This window comes from Pecten maximus, chromosome 3, assembly GCF_902652985.1.
Source record: "Pecten maximus chromosome 3, xPecMax1.1, whole genome shotgun sequence".
In the NCBI taxonomy this organism is placed as follows: Eukaryota; Metazoa; Mollusca; class Bivalvia; order Pectinida; family Pectinidae; genus Pecten; species Pecten maximus.
Genome location: NC_047017.1, coordinates 42,968,825 through 42,990,669, shown reverse-complemented (window position 1 = coordinate 42,990,669; position 21,845 = coordinate 42,968,825). Strand labels below are relative to the sequence as shown.

Below are 21,845 nucleotides of genomic sequence, written 5' to 3'. Positions count from 1 at the left end.
AATTTATATATGTTATTGTAATCTAACGAACCACACCTTTTGCGCGATATTAGCCGCTTCATTAAAAAGACTTTTGAACTGAGGAATGTAGGCTTACAATGTGCTTAAGTATATGTTCAATTTATAAATGTATGTATATTCAATTATGTCTAATATACATCCCAGATATGTTATATTTGTTATAAAATGCAATAAAATTGAATTGTTGTGGGAGAAGGTATTAGCATTATTATTCAGCAATAGTATAACACAAAGGTACAGCACACAACGATACTATGCCCTTATATATAATACATACATGGAGTGGGAGATCAAACGTCCGTGCAGAGCGTTCGGTATAGTTATGTGACAAAGAGCAGACGGATTCCACAAAGAATACAAAAGTGCGGCCATAGTTGTAGATAGATCACTAGGTAGAGATGGCCATAACAACGCCTTGCTGGGTAGTTCGCCTATAATGGTGTTTCGACATTGGTCAACACTTTATCTAATAAAACCGAATTACACAGAAACACATTGTTAGATCTATATTATAAAAAAAAATACTAAGTGATGAAAGCGAATAGAAATATTCGATGTTATGTATTACCGTATGTCGAAGATAAAATCTCAATGGCGCCCAGGGGGAAATCCATTTCATCTCCGGCTAACATGACAGAAACTGCTATTGTAGCATGAACATCGGAATACGCCAAGGATGATGGAAATGCAAACTTTAGACACACGGAAATAAAACCACCCTGTTATGACGAAACAAATGCCAAAATTTCCCGAAACCTAACAGATTTAGTGGCTTTCTTTTGAGCTTGAGAAAAATGTTTATGGGGAGAAATTTGTAATCAACATAGAAAGTTAAAATGAACATGATGTCATTTTTCTTGTAGTTGTTTTCTTTTCTTTCCAATACAAAGCTGTGATGTCCTGAAAACGAGTGATAATCAATAAACTACGAGACAATAGACACTACAGGATAAAAGGCGATACCTACGTTCACACTGGCTGATCCCCAATACAGGTAGTAGTGATACACCGGACACAGGTGTGATGGCCTTTTATCCTGGGATATTCACATATCCCATAACGTGTATACTAACACTGTTTGGTCTTAATATGCTATGTCCTCGTGTCACAGGAGAAACGTCGGGTAAGTTTAATTTTATTTCTATAAGTTAAGAAAAATATTCTTAATTTCACTACACCCGTACGATAGCAAAGACATAGATGATATCCAATGGTGTCCAAACATATTTCACGAGTGGGTTTAATAATTTGATATATTTCACGAGTGCGCAACACGAGTGAAAAATATCAAAATATTAGCAATACAAGTGAAATATGTTTGGTATTACTGAAAATTTTATTAGAAATTATTTTTATTACATTTTTATATCACAATATTCAGGGTCAGCTTTTAAGTTTCCCAATTGTCGTTTGTAGGCAGTGTTTTGATGGGTCAAATCAGAAAAAAAGTGATTTGATTCTCGTAGAATGAATGATTTTCGATATTGCATTGGTAAAACTGTAATAAAACCGTCTTATATTTCTATAATCGAATAATAATAGTTAATACTGAACTGAAATACCGTTTAACTAAGTACAATTTAGGAGGTAAAACTCGTGCAATATGTACTTATCTGTTAAAGCGATTTTAATTGGACTAATAATAGCCGACTAATTAATGTTCTTGTTAATACGCCTAGCAATAAGATGTGTATTTCAATAACACAATCACCAAAACAATCTAAATAGTTAAAATATCTCTGATCTACGAGTCGATACAATTTGGCGGTATAATCTAATTGGCGAGGATAACAAATGGTTGTAGGGAACTCAAAGTTTTGATAATTCCTACTAGCACTGAAATTCAAGGAAATTGGATGTTTTATTGTCTCGGCTGCGACGAAGTCGTGAAGCGAGACTATAGTGTTATTTTTTCCGGTGGCGACGGTAGCATTGTAAACATTTCACTTTAAAATTATGTGTTTGGATCCATCACTCAAAAAGTCCAACTTTAACCAAACTTGGTATATGGTTAGATCACATAGTTGACATTTCAACCCAGCCTTCATTTACAGAAAATCATCCAGTTGGATCATATAGGAGACATCTCAACACAGCCTTCATTTACAGAATATCACCCAGCTAGATCACATAGTGGACATCTCAACACAGCCTTCATTTACATAATATCACCCAGCTAGATCACATAGTGGACATCTCAACACAGCCTTCATTTACAGAATATCACCCAGCTAGATCACATAGTGGACATCTCAACACAGCCTTCATTTACATAATATCACCCAGCTAGATCACATAGTGGACATCTCAACACAGCCTTCATTTACAGAATATCACCCAGCTAGATCACATAGTGGACATCTCAACACAGCCTTCATTTACATAATATCACCCAGCTAGATCACATAGTGGACATCTCAACACAGCCTTCATTTACAGAATATCACCCAGCTAGATCACATAGTGGACATCTCAACACAGCCTTCATTTACAGAATAAATGAAGACTAGGGATGCTGGGAATCTGAACTTTATAAGTTTTGTGTGACTAGGGATACTGGGAATCTGAACTTTATAGGTTTTGTGTGACTAGGGATGCTGGGAATCTGAACTTTATAGGTTTTGTGTGACTAGGGATGCTGGGAATCTGGACTTTATAAGTTTTGTGTGACTAGGGATACTGGGAATCTGAACTTTATAAGTTTTGTTGGACTAGGGATGCTGGGAATCTGGACTTTATAAGTTTTGTGTGACTAGGGATGCTGGGAATCTGGACTTTATAAGTTTTGTGTGACTAGGGATGCTGGGAATCTGAACTTTATAAGTTTTGTGTGACTAGGGATACTGGGAATCTGAACTTTATAAGTTTTGTGTGACTAAGGATACTGGGAATCTGAACTTTATAAGTTTTGTGTGACTAGGGATGCTGGGAATCTGGACTTTATAAGTTTTGTGTGACTAGGGATGCTGGGAATCTGGACTTTATAAGTTTTGTGTGACTAGGGATGCTGGGAATCTGGACTTTATAAGTTTTGTGTGACTAGGGATACTGGGAATCTGAACTTTATAAGTTTTGTGTGACTAGGGATACTGGGAATCTGAACTTTATAAGTTTTGTGTGACTAGGGATACTGGGAATCTGGACTTTATAAGTTTTGTGTGACTAGGGATACTGGGAATCTGAACTTTATAAGTTTTGTTGGACTATGGATGCTGGGAATCTGGACTTTATAAGTTTTGTGTGACTAGGGATGCTGGGAATCTGGACTTTATAAGTTTTGTGTGACTAGGGATGCTGGGAATCTGAACTTTATAAGTTTTGTGTGACTAGGGATGCTGGGAATCTGGACTTTATAAGTTTTGTGTGACTAGGGATGCTGGGAATCTGGACTTTATAAGTTTTGTTGGACTAGGGATGGTGGGAATCTGAACTTTATAAGTTTTGTGTGACTAGGGATGCTGGGAATCTGAACTTTATAAGTTTTGTTGGACTAGGGATGCTGGGAATCTGGACTTTATAGGTTTTGTTGGACTAGGAATGCTGGGAATCTGGACTTTATAAGTTTTGTGTGACTAGGGATGCTGGGAATCTGAACTTTATAAGTTTGTGTGACTAGGGATGCTGGGAATCTGGACTTTATAAGTTTGTGTGACTAGGGATGCTGGGAATCTGGACTTTATAAGTTTTGTGTGACTAGGGATACTGGGAATCTGGACTTTATAAGTTTTGTGTGACTAGGGATGCTGGGAATCTGGACTTTATAAGTTTTGTGTGACTAGGGATGCTGGGAATCTGAACTTTATAAGTTTTGTTGGACTAGGGATGCTGGGAATCTGGACTTTATAAGTTTTGTGTGACTAGGGATGCTGGGAATCTGGACTTTATAAGTTTTGTGTGACTAGGGATGCTGGGAATCTGGACTTTATAAGTTTTGTGTGACTTGGGATGCTGGGAATCTGAACTTTATAAGTTTAGTGTGACTAGGGATGCTGGGAATCTAGACTTTATAAGTTTTGTGTGACTAGGGATGCTGGGAATCTGAACTTTATAAGTTTTGTGTGACTAGGGATGCTGGGAATCTGAACTTTATAAGTTTTGTGTGACTAGGGATGCTGGGAATCTGGACTTTATAAGTTTTGTGTGACTAGGGATGCTGGGAATCTGGACTTTATAAGTTTTGTGTGACTAGGGATGCTGGGAATCTGGACTTTATAAGTTTTGTGTGACTAGGGATGCTGGGAATCTGGACTTTATAAGTTTTGTGTGACTAGGGATGCTGGGAATCTGGACTTTATAAGTTTTGTGTGACTAGGGATGCTGGGAATCTGGACTTTATAGGTTTTGTGTGACTAGGGATGCTGGGAATCTGGACTTTATAAGTTTGGTGTGACTAGGGATGCTGGGAATCTGAACTTTATAAGTTTTGTTGGACTAGGGATGCTGGGAATCTGGACTTTATAAGTTTTGTTGGACTAGGGATGCTGGGAATCTGGACTTTATAAGTTTTGTGTGACTACGGATGCTGGGAATCTGAACTTTATAAGTTTTGTGTGACTAGGGATACTGGGAATCTGAACTTTATAAGTTTTGTTGGACTATGGATGCTGGGAATCTGGACTTTATAAGTTTTGTGTGACTAGGGATGCTGGGAATCTGGACTTTATAAGTTTTGTGTGACTAGGGATGCTGGGAATCTGGACTTTATAAGTTTTGTGTGACTAGGGATGCTGGGAATCTGGACTTTATAAGTTTTGTGTGACTAGGGATGCTGGGAATCTGAACTTTATACGTTTTGTGTGACTAGGGATGCTGGGAAACTGAACTTTATAAGTTTTGTGTGACTAGGGATGCTGGGAATCTGAACTTTATAAGTTATGTTGGACTAGGGATGTTGGGAATCTGGACTTTATAAGTTTTGTGTGACTAGGGATGCTGGGAATCTGGACTTTATAAGTTTTGTGTGACTAGGGATGATGGGAATCTGAATTTTATAAGTTTTGTTGGACTAGGGATGTTGGGAATCTGGACTTTATAAGTTTTGTGTGACTAGGGATGCTGGGAATCTGGACTTTATAAGTTTTGTGTGACTAGGGATGCTGGGAATCTGAACTTTATAAGTTTTGTGTGACTAGGGATGCTGGGAATCTGGACTTTATAAGTTTTGTGTGACTAGGGATGCTGGGAATCTGGACTTTATAAGTTTTGTTGGACTAGGGATGGTGGGAATCTGAACTTTATAAGTTTTGTGTGACTAGGGATGCTGGGAATCTAAACTTTATAAGTTTTGTTGGACTAGGGATGCTGGGAATCTGGACTTTATAGGTTTTGTTGGACTAGGGATGCTGGGAATCTGGACTTTATACGTTTTGTGTGACTAGGGATGCTGGGAATCTGGACTTTATAAGTTTTGTTGGACTAGGGATGCTGGGAATCTGAACTTTATAAGTTTTGTGTGACTAGGGATGCTGGGAATCTGAACTTTATAAGTTTTGTTGGACTAGGGATGCTGGGAATCTGAACTTTATAAGTTTTGTGTGACTAGGGATGCTGGGAATCTGAACTTTATAGGTTTTGTGTGACTAGGGATGCTGGGAAACTGAACTTTATAAGTTTTGTTGGACTAGGGATGCTGGGAAACTGAACTTTATAAGTTTTGTGTGACTACTTTATAAGTTTTGTGTGACTAGGGATGCTGGGAATCTGAACTTTATAAGTTTTGTGTGACTAGGGATGCTGGGAATCTAGACTTTATAAGTTTTGTGTGACTAGGGATGCTGGGAATCTGAACTTTATAAGTTTTGTGTGACTAGGGATGCTGGGAATCTGGACTTTATAAGTTTTGTGTGACTAGGGATGCTGGGAATCTGGACTTTATAAGTTTTGTGTGACTAGGGATGCTAGGAATCTGGCCTTTATAAGTTTTGTTGGACTAGGGATGCTGGGAATCTGGACTTTATAAGTTTTGTGTGACTAGGGATGCTGGGAATCTGGACTTTATAAGTTTTGTGTGACTAGGGATGCTGGGAATCTGGACTTTATAAGTTTTGTGTGACTAGGGATGCTGGGAATCTGGACTTTATAGGTTTTGTGTGACTAGGGATGCTGGGAATCTGGACTTTATAAGTTTTGTGTGACTAGGGATGCTGGGAATCTGAACTTTATAAGTTTTGTTGGACTAGGGATGCTGGGAATCTGGACTTTATAAGTTTTGTTGGACTAGGGATGCTGGGAATCTGGACTTTATAAGTTTTGTGTGACTAGGGATGCTGGGAATCTGAACTTTATAAGTTTTGTGTGACTAGGGATGCTGGGAATCTGAACTTTATAAGTTTTGTTGGACTAGGGATGCTGGGGATCTGGACTTTATAAGTTTTGTGTGACTAGGGATGCTGGGAATCTGGACTTTATAAGTTTTGTGTGACTAGGGATGCTGGGAATCTGGACTTTATAAGTTTTGTGTGACTAGGGATGCTGGGAATCTGGACTTTATAAGTTTTGTGTGACTAGGGATGCTGGGAATCTGAACTTTATACGTTTTGTGTGACTAGGGATGCTGGGAAACTGAACTTTATAAGTTTTGTGTGACTAGGGATGCTGGGAATCTGAACTTTATAAGTTATGTTGGACTAGGGATGTTGGGAATCTGGACTTTATAAGTTTTGTGTGACTAGGGATGCTGGGAATCTGGACTTTATAAGTTTTGTGTGACTAGGGATGCTGGGAATCTGAATTTTATAAGTTTTGTTGGACTAGGGATGTTGGGAATCTGGACTTTATAAGTTTTGTGTGACTAGGGATGCTGGGAATCTGGACTTTATAAGTTTTGTGTGACTAGGGATGCTGGGAATCTGGACTTTATAAGTTTTGTGTGACTAGGGATGCTGGGAATCTGAACTTTATAAGTTTTGTGTGACTAGGGATGCTGGGAATCTGGACTTTATAAGTTTTGTGTGACTAGGGATGCTGGGAATCTGAACTTTATAAGTTTTGTGTGACTAGGGATGCTGGGAATCTGGACTTTATAAGTTTTGTGTGACTAGGGATGCTGGGAATCTGGACTTTATAAGTTTTGTGTGACTAGGGATACTCGGAATCTGGACTTTATAAGTTTTGTGTGACTAGGGATGCTGGGAATCTGGACTTTATAAGTTTTGTGTGACTAGGGATGCTGGGAATCTGGACGTTATAGGTTTTGTGTGACTAGGGATGCTGGGAATCTGGACTTTATAAGTTTTGTGTGACTAGGGATGCTGGGAATCTGGACTTTATAAGTTTTGTGTGACTAGGGATGCTGGGAATCTGAACTTTATAAGTTTTGTGTGACTAGGGATGCTGGGAATCTGGACTTTATAAGTTTTGTGTGACTAGGGATGCTGGGAATCTGGACTTTATAAGTTTTGTGTGACTAGGGATGCTGGGAATCTGGACTTTATAAGTTTTGTGTGACTAGGGATGCTGGGAATCTGGACTTTATAAGTTTTGTGTGACTAGGGATACTCGGAATCTGGACTTTATAAGTTTTGTGTGACTAGGGATGCTGGGAATCTGGACTTTATAAGTTTTGTGTGACTAGGGATGCTGGGAATCTGGACGTTATAGGTTTTGTGTGACTAGGGATGCTGGGAATCTGGACTTTATAGGTTTTGTGTGACTAGGGATGCTGGGAATCTGGACTTTATAAGTTTTGTGTGACTAGGGATGCTGGGAATCTGAACTTTATAGGTTTTGTGTGACTAGGGATGCTGGGAATCTGGACTTTATAGGTTTTGTGTGACTAGGGATGCTGGGAGTCTGGACTTTATAAGTTTTGTGTGACTAGGGATGCTGGGAATCTGAACTTTATAGGTTTTGTGTGACTAGGGATGCTGGGAATCTGAACTTTATAGGTTTTGTGTGACTAGGGATGCTGGGAATCTGAACTTTATAAGTTTTGTGTGACTAGGGATGCTGGGAATCTGAACTTTATAGGTTTTGTGTGACTAGGGATACTCGGAATCTGGACTTTATAAGTTTTGTGTGACTAGGGATGCTGGGAATCTGGACTTTATAAGTTTTGTGTGACTAGGGATGCTGGGAATCTGGACTTTATAAGTTTTGTGTGACTAGGGATGCTGGGAATCTGGACGTTATAGGTTTTGTGTGACTAGGGATGCTGGGAATCTGGACTTTATAGGTTTTGTGTGACTAGGGATGCTGGGAATCTGAACTTTATAGGTTTTGTGTGACTAGGGATGCTGGGAATCTGGACTTTATAGGTTTTGTGTGACTAGGGATGCTGGGAGTCTGGACTTTATAAGTTTTGTGTGACTAGGGATGCTGGGAATCTGAACTTTATAGGTTTTGTGTGACTAGGGATGCTGGGAGTCTGGACTTTATAAGTTTTGTGTGACTAGGGATGCTGGGAATCTGAACTTTATAGGTTTTGTGTGACTAGGGATGCTGGGAATCTGAACTTTATAGGTTTTGTGTGACTAGGGATGCTGGGAATCTGAACTTTATAAGTTTTTTGTGACTAGGGATGCTGGGAATCTGGACTTTATAGGTTTTGTGTGACTAGGGATGCTGGGAATCTGGACTTTATAAGTTTTGTGTGACTAGGGATGCTGGGAATCTGGACTTTATAGGTTTTGTGTGACTAGGGATGCTGGGAATCTGGACTTTATAGGTTTTGTGTGACTAGGGATGCTGGGAGTCTGGACTTTATAAGTTTTGTGTGACTAGGGATGCTGGGAATCTGAACTTTATAGGTTTTGTGTGACTAGGGATGCTGGGAATCTGAACTTTATAGGTTTTGTGTGACTAGGGATGCTGGGAATCTGAACTTTATAAGTTGTGTGTGACTAGGGATGCTGGGAATCTGAACTTTATAGGTTTTGTGTGACTAGGGATGCTGGGAATCTGGACTCTATAAGTTTTGTGTGACTAGGGATGCTGGGAATCTGGACTTTATAGGTTTTGTGTGACTAGGGATGCTGGGAAACTGGACTTTATAAGTTTTGTTGGACTAGGGATGCTGGGAATCTGAACTTTATAAGTTTTGTTGGACTAGGGATGCTGGGAATCTGAACTTTATAAGTTTTGTGTGACTAGGGATGCTGGGAATCTGGACTTTATAAGTTTTGTGTGACTAGGGATGCTGGGAATCTGAACTTTATAAGTTTTGTGTTTAGCTCTCTTTCTCAAAAAGTCAATGCTGTTTCAACCAAACCTAGAATACCGTTGTATTGCAGTATGGATATCTCAACACACCCAACTTATTAGATGAATTTTAATTTGTGTTGTAATTTTGGTTAAAAAGCTTAGATTTCGAGAAGATCATATATATTTTGTATTGCTGCTTCAATAGGTATAGAAATTAGTTGATAGCCATATTGGAAAAATGGCAAAGCGGGAGAGGCGAAACATATAATTACGTGTACTTTAAAAAAAACTTTTTTACATGTATGTTTTTTTTATATATATATATAAACAAAAAAAAACCCAAACAATTTAATCTCCCAGAACATGAATAGATTGGAAAGCTGCCAGGGTTGGGGCCTTGGGATCAGCCTTCAAATAAAAATATGCATGTGCTACTTATATTTATTAAAATCTTTATACCGGTACTTTGTTTAGAAACTCAAGATTAAATGATGAAATGCTAAAATTGTCTTATTGTATATACATGTACATAAATGTAGTATTTCATTTTAATGTTAACTGAAGTTATTGAAAAAAAAAAGCTTTCTCCCCATGATTGAATAAAAATGTATTAGTTTCTGTGCAATTGTTTTATGTATTTTGTATATTTTGATTATTTATGCTTTAATTCATTGATAAGTATTTCTGATTTTTTTCTTGATGTAAGATAAATGTATAATTTTTGGTATATTATTATGAAATTGCTTGGATTTTTGGTAAATTTGTACCCATTGTTGTGGTAAATGGTATTATATAATGCTGTTTCCAAACATCTGGTGTGTATTGTGTTGTTTTTCGCCATTTTATCTCTGCTGTGTTTATTGAGATATATACCTATTGAATGTTTTATACATATCTTGGCTCCCCTTTTTGTTTCTAAGTAGTATACAGCTGTATAAGGTAAGATATTACTGGTCTATTAAATGGTTCTGTTGATTCTTTTAAAACTTACTATACTGACAAAGTGGGACAGGAGAGACACCGTAATTCGTGATTAACATTGTATAAATATAAGTCATTCGTAAAATTTCAATTATTATGGTTGTTGTAAAATGGTACTGCAGCATAGATCCTAGGACATCCTATCGACAGCTCGATCACTGGTTCAGGTAGGTGTAACCTGTGTACTATGTGGTAGATTGGCAGACATTACAGGATGATTGGACGGGCGGTAATGAACTAAATAAATAGAAAATTAAAACTACAAATCATTATGATATCAATGTTAATTGCTTCTGAAACACAATCTAATCATACAACAATTATTGTTAATGACAAGGTAGCCCATTACTCTTAACTACAGCTTACATGGTAGTAATGTTTCATTAGGCATTTAGCAGAACACAGTTAAAAAGGAATGAGATATTCGGACTCGGGATTCGGACTTCAAAAGAAATATAAACGTACATGTAAGAAATGAAAAAGGTATGAGGAAAAGATAAAATATAAGGTCCATATCGCGCGTTATCTTATCAACAAAAGAAAGTATGGCCTAAAACATAAGCATATCTTGGCCCAATTTAAACCACAGCCCCTCATTTCATATTCAGTCTAAAATGAATGGGAATTGCGAGATGAATTCTCAAAGTTGAAAACAACTTAACTACACAAATGTACAACAACACAAAGGAAAACTCAATTTCATTACAAAAACAAATGACATTACATAGCATCATAATTAAACTAAAATCAAAGATTTAAAAAAACGGAGAACTCTTTCCAATACCTACTAGTAATTTGCTGTCTCACAAATATCAGACGTTTGATTTCATATAGTGAATATCCGGTATATGTAGAGGTATAGGTTAGCAGGTAAGGTTCTCGGTACAAATCTCTCAGTATGCAATCAGTATAGGTCAACACGGAGTTCTTAATACAGAAACAAACCAATGATGTGTATTTCTGCTGATGAAATGGAAGTGGAAGTAACGATGTGTGTTTTAGGTACTTTATGTAGACACCATTAAAAATCTGGATGTAAGTGGCACGATATTGTAGCATTGGACATTAGTTATTACAAGGTGAGTAGAGTTAGGACGACATCGTTAGGGACCGACAGTTTAAGTTAAGTGACATTTTTGTGATGTTAAGAGAGTGATATCAACACATAGTGTGATTTATGTATCATTCCTATTGCAGTCTTTATGAAACTCAATAAAGAAGAATCGTTTAACGACAAACGTTTTACTAATGACATGATTGGAAGCTACACTCTGGACAACTTGATGATGTGTTCATCACGCTGTACATCACAGGCCTTGTGTGTGTCTCTGTTCTATAATAAATACACTCGGTTGTGTCAGACACACACCGTCGTTTTCAAGGATCCCACCTCTTCTTTGGTCAGTGTCAACACCTCTTACTACTACATCACCGACGGCAACAGCGTCCTCGAACCTATTAAAGGTAATACGCAATTGGTAATCTAACATATTTTTATAAGATTTATCTTCACCAGTCTATGCATGGGGTAGCATGAGCGTGGCGAAAAATGAAGTTGTGTATATTAGAAAATGATAACAATGCTTTCGAAGTGAGTATAAAGTAAACTGTGAATGAAGTGCGATAAGATAAAGGAGTAAGTTATGTACGATTTCATGGCTGGGTAGGATATCCTTCCATTAATTGTTTTACTGTTAACTAATACTGTCCTCATACATATCCTTGATGTGTGACGGGACCTTCGTATTGACCTTTTTGACCGTTGATGTGTGACGGAACACTCAAACTAACCTTTTTGGCCGTCGATGTGTGACGGGACACTCAAACTAACCTTTTTGGCCGTTGGTTTATGCGAGGACACTCAAACTGACATTTTTGACCGTTGATGTGTTATGGGACACTCACACTGACCTTTTTGACCATTGGTTTATGCGAGGACACTCAAACTGACCCTTTTGACCGTTGATGTGTTATGGGACGCTCACACTGACCTTTTTGACCGTTGGTTTATGTGCTGACACTAGCACCGACCTTTTTGACCGTTAATGTGTGATGGAACACTCAAACTGACCTTTTTAACCGTTGATGTGTGATGGGACATTCACACTGACCTTTTTGACCGTTGGTTTATGCGAGGACACTCAAACTGACCTTTTTGACCGTTGATGTGTTATGGGACACTCACACTGACCTTTTTGACCATTGGTTTATGCGAGGACACTCAAACTGACCTTTTTGACCGTTGATGTATGATGGAACACTACACCGACGTTTTTGACCGTTGGTTCGTTCAATAGATACAGGTTCAGTTCACGTGCAGAACAATTGATACTTCAAAACTAACGAGGCTGAATTTACATTTGTTTACATAGACACGCTATCAAAGAGATATACAAACTGAGGTGGTGTAAATGGCCATCGATTTCCTTTGTCATCGGTAGGTCGACACTCGTGTTCCTTTTCAAGGCGATAGAAGTTTAAAGCATATTTGCTATATCTACGATAAATGTCCCATTTGAATAGATCTTTGCAATATTTTATTGGACGTTTTAAATTGTCAATTATAAAAGTAGACTATAATGATGTCACAACTACTACAATGAAGATATCAAAGGACTTCGTTTGTATTAGTATAAAGATGAAACATGAAGACTAGGAAATCGCCAATTCTACATCAAGAAATTATACAACCCTTTCCACTCAAAGTCAAATCTGCATATACTGGTATTATATAGCGTGACTCAAAGATTATCCGAAAATACTGAATACTGAGTTGATGTATAACCCTTAATAACAATTATATGACTGTTTACCATACACAGGCATACACAGACATGTACAGGATTGACAATCCTTTGATGGTCAGCTCATAAAACAATACACATAATCAGTATAAAAATTTTTGATATAAATCAATGTTTCCTTTAAAACTATATTTTTGTGTTTCAGACCAGTTTGGCAATGAAAATATGTCCTGATGTCGAACTGCACGATCTGGTTAATAATTTATTACTGAGAAAGTGTTATCAGTCTTAAGACAACATCCAATTATCCGTTCCCGGGCTTGTTACACTTGGCATCATAGAATTAATGAACACCCATCTCTGTTAAATGTCACTGGATATAGGTTTCCATATTAGGGATATTCTCCGTACACAATGCTTCTTTGTCCGAGTGGCAAATTACCCGCGATACAATATTTTTTAGTTTAAATATCAAGTGTGGGAACTTTATTCATTTATCTATTTTGTAAGACTGATTGAATTTTATTTTCAAAAGTTCAGGTCATAATAATCAACAGGTAAACATTTCAGATTTTTGAGAATATCTACTGCGAAATTAGCCTATTTTCAAAATGGCTACCATGTGAAAAGCTTGAGTTGAAGGACCAACATTTTTTATTAATTGTTATATGAGACCCTAAACTTTTGTTATAAACCATATCATATTGAATCAAGAATTTTAATGATATACTCCAAAACGTTAACACTAAAGTCTATGGAAAAACAATTGTTTGGTTGGTCTTTTGAACTGCCATCTAGAAATCCCCATCAAACTCTGCTGAAGAGATTGTTTTACCTCATGTGACTCATCTACTCATCCCTCACAAACGATTCTAGAAGTTTAAATCAAACGCTTTACTTGTCAGACTGAATGGCCTATATTAAGCATTCTCCTTCCAGTCTCCCTTTTAAAATATTGCCGATATCACATTTCCAATCTTCCGGTACATTGTTTGATATATCATTGATAACAGTATGCATATAATACCCGAGGTCACCTTTACAGCGCTGGGATAGATCATATCTGGTTCTGGAGATTTTGAATGTTTAAAATTTTCCAATTTCTTCTTTAAGACTCCTTGATTTATATAGTCATTAGTATGGGATCCACTTTTTTTCGTCTAAATATGGCAACGTAATATCGTTATCTTTCGTAAAAACAGTCCGAAATATTTTCTTTTTTGGCTGTTTTTGTTTTTTGCATATCGTCAAAACTTTTTGGGAGTTTCCTTGTGCTATTTGCATTTCATGAAGTTTCGCTGTATTCCTGGTAAGCGTTCTTACATGTGGGATACATGTCCATATTCCTCGGACAACGGCCATTAACAATATTCTGAACAATAGCGGTGTATAATTTAATAACATAATTGTAATATTACCAGACTGTGAAGACCCTCCAACAGAAGCTGGGGTTTCCTGGGTAACAGGGACTAATTACCTTGGTAGCAGACGACAGTACAGCTGTGTAGGCGCCCGTTTACCAAGAGTATCAGATGTACAATGTTTGACTACTGGAAATTGGACTCTGATGTCCGATTTTTGTAGAGGTATTTATTTTCCTTATTTCACTATGTATTTGCATACACTCGACTTTAACGTATCCTCTATTTTCAACGATTTCCATTTTAGTCTTTTCTTATTTACATATAAACTTAAAGCAGAAACCGACGGCAAAGAAATACATGTAAATATCTTAATGTTATTTCATCTTCTAGAAATCAAGAAAATTATCAAATATCGCATGTGTACGAGCGGTAATTACAAATTGTTTTATGAAAAGTTATATAAAGAGAGATATATAATCCTTTACAGTCCATTCAATACAGCCAGATACCATATTGCTCAATTGATACTGAATAAATGTTGGTGTTGTTTGTAGACCTGGAGAGTTGCGAGGACGTCCAGACGTGTAGCAGTACCAACGCTGATGCTACCTACCTGTTATATCCGCCAGTACTCGGGGGTCAGGGAGTGCAGATCTACTGCCATAATATGGCTGCCGATCCCAAAGCCTATGTAACACTGTTTGAGGAGAACATGTCCCGTAATGATTTCTCCTTAAGAACATGGACTTTCCCTTGCTCGTTTGTAGACCGGGATGGTGATGCCACAGCACATTTCAACAAAATCAACGTCAATCTGGAGGTAAGGGTTTAATATTTATAATTATCTCAATCAATACACGTCAATTGTCAACAAATCCATATAATATCATCCAATACACGTCAAATTGTTAACAAATCCATAAAATATCATCCAATACACGTCAAATTGATCACAAATCCATATAACATCATTCAATACACGCCAAACTGTCAACAAATTAATATCATATTCAATATACGCCAAACTGTCAACAAGTTAATAAAATATTCAATGCACGTCAAAATGTCGACAAATTTATATAACATCATTGAATGCACTTAATTATGTTAACAAATTAATATAATCTTCAATACACGTTAAATTGTCAACACATTTATAGTATCATTATTGAATACAAGTCATATTGTCAACAAATTAATGAAATGTCATTCAATATACGTCAAATTGTCAAAAACTGTCTTCAATACGCGTCAAATTGTTAACACGTTTATAATATACATCATTGAATACAGGTCATATTGTCAACAAATTAATAAAGTGTCATTCAATAAACGTCAAATTGTCTACACATTAATGTAATATTATTCAATATACGTCAATCTGTAAACAATTTAAGATAATATTCAATACACGTCAAATTGTCAACAAATTAATATAACATTATATTCACGGCAAATTATCAACAGATGAATACGTATATGATTTGATATACGTCAAATTGTCAACAAGTTAATATAATATTCAATGCACGTCAAACTGTCAACAAATGAATATAATATCATTCAATCAACTTCATATTGTCAACAAATTAATATAGTCTTCAATAAACGTCAAATTGTCAACACATTTATAATATGTATAATTGAATAAAAGTCATATTGTCAACAAATTAATGAAATGTTATTAAAATATACATGTACGTCAAATTTTCAACAAATTAATGTAATAGCATTCAATACACGAAAAATAGTAAACAAATGAATTTAATATCATTTAATATACCACAAATTGTCAATAAATGAATACGTAAATCATTTATACACGTCAAATTGTCATTAAATTAATATCAAATACACGTCGAATTGTAAACTATTTAATATCATTCAATATACGTCAAATTGTCAACAAATTAATATAGCATTCAATTCACGTGAAATTGTCAACAAGTTAATATTATATCCTTCGATATACGTCAAATTGTCAACTTAATATCGCTCAATATACGTCGAATTGTCAAAAAAAATAATATAATATTCAATACACGTCAAATTGTCATCAAATTAATGAAACGTCATTCAATACACGTCAAATTGTCAACAAATTAAAATTATATACTTCGATATACGTCGAATTGTAAACTTAATATCGCTCAATATACGTCAACAAATTACCCAGAACAAATTAATATGATATTCAATATACTTCATTTTGTCAACAAATTACCCAGAACAAAACATCTACAGATTTGTCTGTCCGATGACAAAACATTTACAGATTTGTCTGTCTCAGAACAAAAAAAATATACAAATTTGTCTGTACCAGAACAAAACATCTACAGCTTTGTCTGCCTCGGAACAAAACATCTACAGCTTTGTCTGTCTCAGAACAAAACATCTACAAATTTGTCTGTCTCAGAACAAAACATCTACAGCATTGTCTGTCTCAGAACAAAACATCTACAGATTTGTCTGCGTCAGAACAAAACATCTACAGATTTGTCTGTCTCAGAACAAAACATCTACATCTTTGTCTGTCTCAGAACAAAACATCTACAGATTTGTCTGTCTCAGAACAAAACATCTACATCTTTGTCTGTCTCAGAACAAAACATTTACAGCTTTGTCTGCCTCGGAACAAAACATCTACAGCTTTGTCTGTCCGATAACAAAACATCTACATCTTTGTCTGCCTCGGAACAAAACATCTACAGATTTGTCTGTCTCAGAACAAAACATCTACAGATTTGTCTGTCTCAGAACAAAACATCTACATCTTTGTCTGTCTCAGAACAACACATCTACAGCTTTGTCTGCCTCGGAACAAAACATCTACAGCTTTGTCTGTCTCAAAACAAAACATCTACATCTTTGTCTGCCTCGGAACAAAACATCTACAGCTTTGTCTGTCTCAGAACAAAACATCTACAGCTTTGTCTGTCTCAGAACAAAACATCTACAGCTTTGTCTGTCTCAGAACAAAACATCTACAGCTTTGTCTGTCTCAGAACAAAACATCTACATCTTTGTCTGTCTCAGAACAAAAAAAATATACAAATTTGTCTGCCTCGGAACAAAACATCTACAGCTTTGTCTGTCCGATAACAAAACATCTACATCTTTGTCTGCCTCGGAACAAAACATCTACAGATTTGTCTGTCTCAGAACAAAACATCTACAAATTTGTCTGTCTCAGAACAAAACATCTACAGCTTTGTCTGTCTCAAAACAAAACATCTACATCTTTGTCTGTCCTATAACAAAACATCTACAGATTTGTCTGTCCCAGAACAAAACATCTACAGCTTTGTCTGTCCCACAACAAAACATCTACAGATTTCTCTGTCTCAGAACAAAACATCTACAGATTTGTCTGTCCGATAACAAAACATCTACAGACTTGTCTGTGTCAGAACAAAACATCTACAGCTTTGTCTGTCCCACAACAAAACATCTACAGATTTCTCTGTCTCAGAACAAAACATCTACAGATTTGTCTGTCCGATAACAAAACATCTACAGACTTGTCTGTGTCAGAACAAAACATCTACAGCTTTGTCTGTCTCAAAACAAAACATCTACATCTTTGTCTGTCCCACAACAAAACATCTACAGATTTCTCTGTCTCAGAACAAAACATTTACAGCTCTGAATGCTTTGAAGACAAAAATACCATTCTGATGAGCTTGATTAGATGGAGTGGAGATACATTTTAATAGCATCCATATCACGGGGACATTCTATTATATACAGCGTACGAAGAGACCGTAGCTGGCTTGTCGTGTCATCAATTTTATCGAAAGGTAATCCGTCCATCAAATTGTGCCGTGCGTCGTGGTGAACGTTTCAACATTTTCAACATCTCCTTCAAAACCCCCCGAACCGTTTTTGATTATTTTTTCAGAAGCTTCCATGCATAAAAGAAAATTATGAATTATATGATACCTGCCCTCTGGTCCCTGAGAGGAGGGGCCAAGGGGGGTCAAATTGGCTATCATTTCAAAAATATTCTTCTAAAGAAAAAGTAACGGTTTTTATCATGGTCTTTACGAGCTTATTTATGACCCTGGGGTCTCGCGTTTCCCCAAGGAGAGGGGTTAAATGTGACCTCGTTTATAAAGGAAAATTATAGTTTTAGCTATATTTTGTTTATGTTCAGTTGAGAATTATTCAATCATGGATGAATTTATCAGAACAGGATGCCAGTTTGAGGATATAGATATAGTGACACAGGCCCATCCCAAGGGGCTTAGAGGTGGGGCCCACAGTCGGTAAAATTGGCTGAAATTTCAACAATCTTCAAGATGCAGATAAGGTATAATCAAGTATTTTTCAAAAATAGAAATGTGTGATTTAATCAATATTGGTAAATACATTACACTGAGGTATCACGTTCCCTTCTGGGCAAAAGGTTTACTATAGTTTATATAGGGAAATTGGCTATATTCAGATCGTTTAATTAACAATTCTTGAATCATGGATGAAATTTTAAAAACGGGCGAAGGTTTAAGGACAATGACGTTATTGACCATGATGTCCAGGGGCTAATTAGGGATAAGGCCAAAAATATTCAAATAGGCCGATTTCAATAATCTTCTAATCAGACCCAGAAATGTCGGAATCGTGTACCCTTAAGAAATGAGGTGTTTAGATACTTCATAACGATTATGATATTCATTACTTGGAGGCGTTACATTCCCCTTTCTTTACCTTTTGGATGTGGTAGCTTTATAATAGCTTATGAAGAACTAGTATAAAAAATGCTAAAACTACAAAATATCCCTTTATGTCGCCGAGGTTCTTCACATATTTTTCTTTAATTTTAAGAGAAATTGCAAACTTTGATGAAAGTCAGATGACCGTAAAAGGCCAAAAGGCCCTTGGACCATTTGTTTAATCAAAGCTGCTTACTTTTTGTGTTGCGCTATCTAACTTTTATATTGTATGCTTCCACAATAGATATCAAACCAAGATTACAAAGGACTAGAATTCCGCCAACAATGGCAAGGAATATGTATATGGAAAGTAGTTAAAAACAAACCAGCAATGGTACATATATATTTTAGGACATGTCCGTGGACAGAGCCGATTTCACATTCGCTGACACGTGCCAGGAGACATCAGACCGATCTATCCCTGGGTTCGGAGAGGCCGCCGCTTGCTCCTTTGATTACGCCTACAGGGATTACAGACAGTGTCCTGCTCCCGGTGTCTTCATCATCAATACTGGCGGTACAGGGCTGAAGGTCCGTTCTGACGTAAGTTATCGCGATTCATGTATAAAGTCCACAGTCGCATATATTTTGTAATGTCCTGGATTACCAGCATGGGAGGGTCTTATTGGTTATGGGGGAAGGGTAATCATTTATATTTATTACATATTTATTACATGGTTGTCCTTCCCCATACAGCTGTAATATTTTGAAATGTTAGATGAAACATACTTCAACTCTTCTCATGACATGTTTTAGTTTAATGCATATTTCATGCGAAATATACTTGTGCCACATTACAGTACCTTAATTACTATAAATAGGCATTTAAGTCCACAGGTTGCTATCCTTGACAAAATCCATTGTAAAAATTAAGTCCGTCACCTAATAAAACCTGACTTATACTTGTCGATAACTAGTGTACCTGGTCTGACGGCGGGGGTTATGGATCGAGGGTAGAGCCGGTCGTGTGGTCTTCTGACGGGCTGAAAGTACAGACGACTTTTGATGGTTGGTGCGGTTCGTTCAAACCCGATACTATATATCTGGAGTATTCCGCTATTTCTGGTAAGTTGAACATGCTATTTAAGTAATACTTCGAGGGTAAGATTAATCTACTGAAACAATATTAAAAATATCTTATTTTGAACATGAACGTTTGCATACACATTTTATTATTAAAGTCAATATCATAAAGCTGTTAAACGGACGAGTTTTGTCTTTTCAGATATCCGTGGGGCTGCGACTACACCTGTTTGTCCACCTAATTACATATATATATAGAACGATTAAATTGGCAATGAAACTCCGAAAAGAATTGATTAGTTGTGAAGTTTGTCAAAATATACCACGCAAGGTCTTAGAATTACCCTAAAACCATTCATTGATACCGCCGAGACAGTATATATTTGGATAGGCAAAGCATGCAGGCAAGGCGAAGAAAGTCGGAGGAAGACAGTCCAGATATAGACTGTAGCGATATTCGTTCTGGACTTTGAAACATGATACACAGTTAAAGGTCGCATTTATTTATTTGTTCTATTTTGTAATTTTAAAGTTATATATTCAAAGAAGTAATATAAGCTCAGGCTATCAGGCTATACAGAATTTTTGCAAAGGTATTCCATAGGATACGAATTACTTGAAATGTTCATATGGGTGAAAGAAGTAATCAAATTCCAACAATGGAAAATGTCGAATTTCGAGGTAATCCGCCCCTTTATCAAGACACAAAGAATACAAAAATACAATCACATGGTATATAAACAGTACTGAAAATTCAATAAGATACAGTAAAAGTAATATTTTGGTAGAACATGTAGTTGAAAATACAACCATGAACCCTTTGGCTGGCGTGGGCCGAAGGCGGATGTTAGCGTGAGCCATGTTCTATGATGGAACGCTTCGTTTTACCTCACAGCAGACGTAGATTCATCGAAATGCCAGCCCCTTATTTGTATAAATTTAAATCCCGGTCCCCAGGGGATGCTACAACTGAAATATCAATGTCATACATTGCCTAGTTCCAGAGAAGAAGTCAATAATATCAATATTGCTAAATGGACACTTTTTGGCCCCATCCCTTAGGCCCCCTGGCGGACAGCCCCATCACTTGTACAATTTTGAATCCCAACATCATAAGGATGGTACCAATCAAATATGAGCGATGTACATAACTTAGTTTCAGAGAAGTCGTTTATATATCTTTAGCCAAATCGACCCCTTTAGACTCCACCCTCAGCCCCCTGGGGTCAGCTTGACCATTTATAGTTAGTTTTTTTTTTTAAATCCCTACCCCTAGGGATGATACCAGTCAAATATGATTGATATTCATCGCTTCCTTCCAGACAAGTAATTGTTTATACCAATTTAGCAAAATCGACCCACTTTTGGCCCTGCCCACTGAGGCACCCGGGGGTCAGCCCCACCATTTCTACAATTTTGAATCCCTACTCAATAAGGATGCTAGCAGTCAAATATCAAAGTGATATCCATAGTTAAGTTTAAGAGAAGAGGCCGTCTATTTATCCAAATTGACCTCTTTTGCTCCCACCTTCTGGCTAGGCCGGTGTATAGGTGCAGGTTGTCTGGTAACAACAGCATTGCTGTCACCAAACTCGCTGTCGTCCACAATAACAGGTACGACGTTCTTGTGGACGACAGTGAGTTTTGTGACAGCAATGATGCTGTTACCAGACAACCTACACCTAGTAGTACTGTCAGTCCAAAGAGCGTCCATCACGAACCTGGATAGTGGTCAGCAATACGAACAATACTATTATACAATGGAACATACGCGGACTAAGGGCAAATATAGAAGAGTATCAAAATATATCGAAAGAATTTAGACCTGCCTTATTTTACCCTCAGGAGATCATGCTTAA

At 36.9% G+C, this 21,845-nt stretch overlaps 1 protein-coding gene across 1 annotated transcript; it reads left to right on the top strand.

The window, feature by feature from the left end:
• Positions 1–1,045: 1,045 nt before the first annotated feature.
• Positions 1,046–20,278, top strand: LOC117322854 (A disintegrin and metalloproteinase with thrombospondin motifs gon-1-like). The gene is made up of 7 exons (XM_033877793.1): positions 1,046–1,144; positions 11,341–11,607; positions 14,309–14,473; positions 14,806–15,071; positions 19,315–19,506; positions 19,881–20,028; positions 20,189–20,278. The coding sequence occupies exons 1-7, from the start codon at positions 1,111–1,113 to the stop codon at positions 20,242–20,244; spliced, it is 1,128 nt and encodes a 375-aa protein (XP_033733684.1). The 5' UTR covers positions 1,046–1,110; the 3' UTR covers positions 20,245–20,278.
• The last annotated feature ends 1,567 nt before the right edge of the window (positions 20,279–21,845 follow it).

What these genes read in the sequence shown, in the direction of transcription:
- LOC117322854 (XM_033877793.1), top strand. Translation starts at nt 1,111, where the DNA reads ATGCTATGTCCTCGTGTCACAGGAGAAACGTCGG. An exon ending in GGCTGAAGGTCCGTTCTGAC is followed by an intron (nt 19,507 to 19,880) that starts GTAAGTTATCGC and finishes GTCGATAACTAG; the next exon opens with TGTACCTGGTCTGACGGCGG. An exon ending in GGAGTATTCCGCTATTTCTG is followed by an intron (nt 20,029 to 20,188) that starts GTAAGTTGAACA and finishes TTGTCTTTTCAG; the next exon opens with ATATCCGTGGGGCTGCGACT.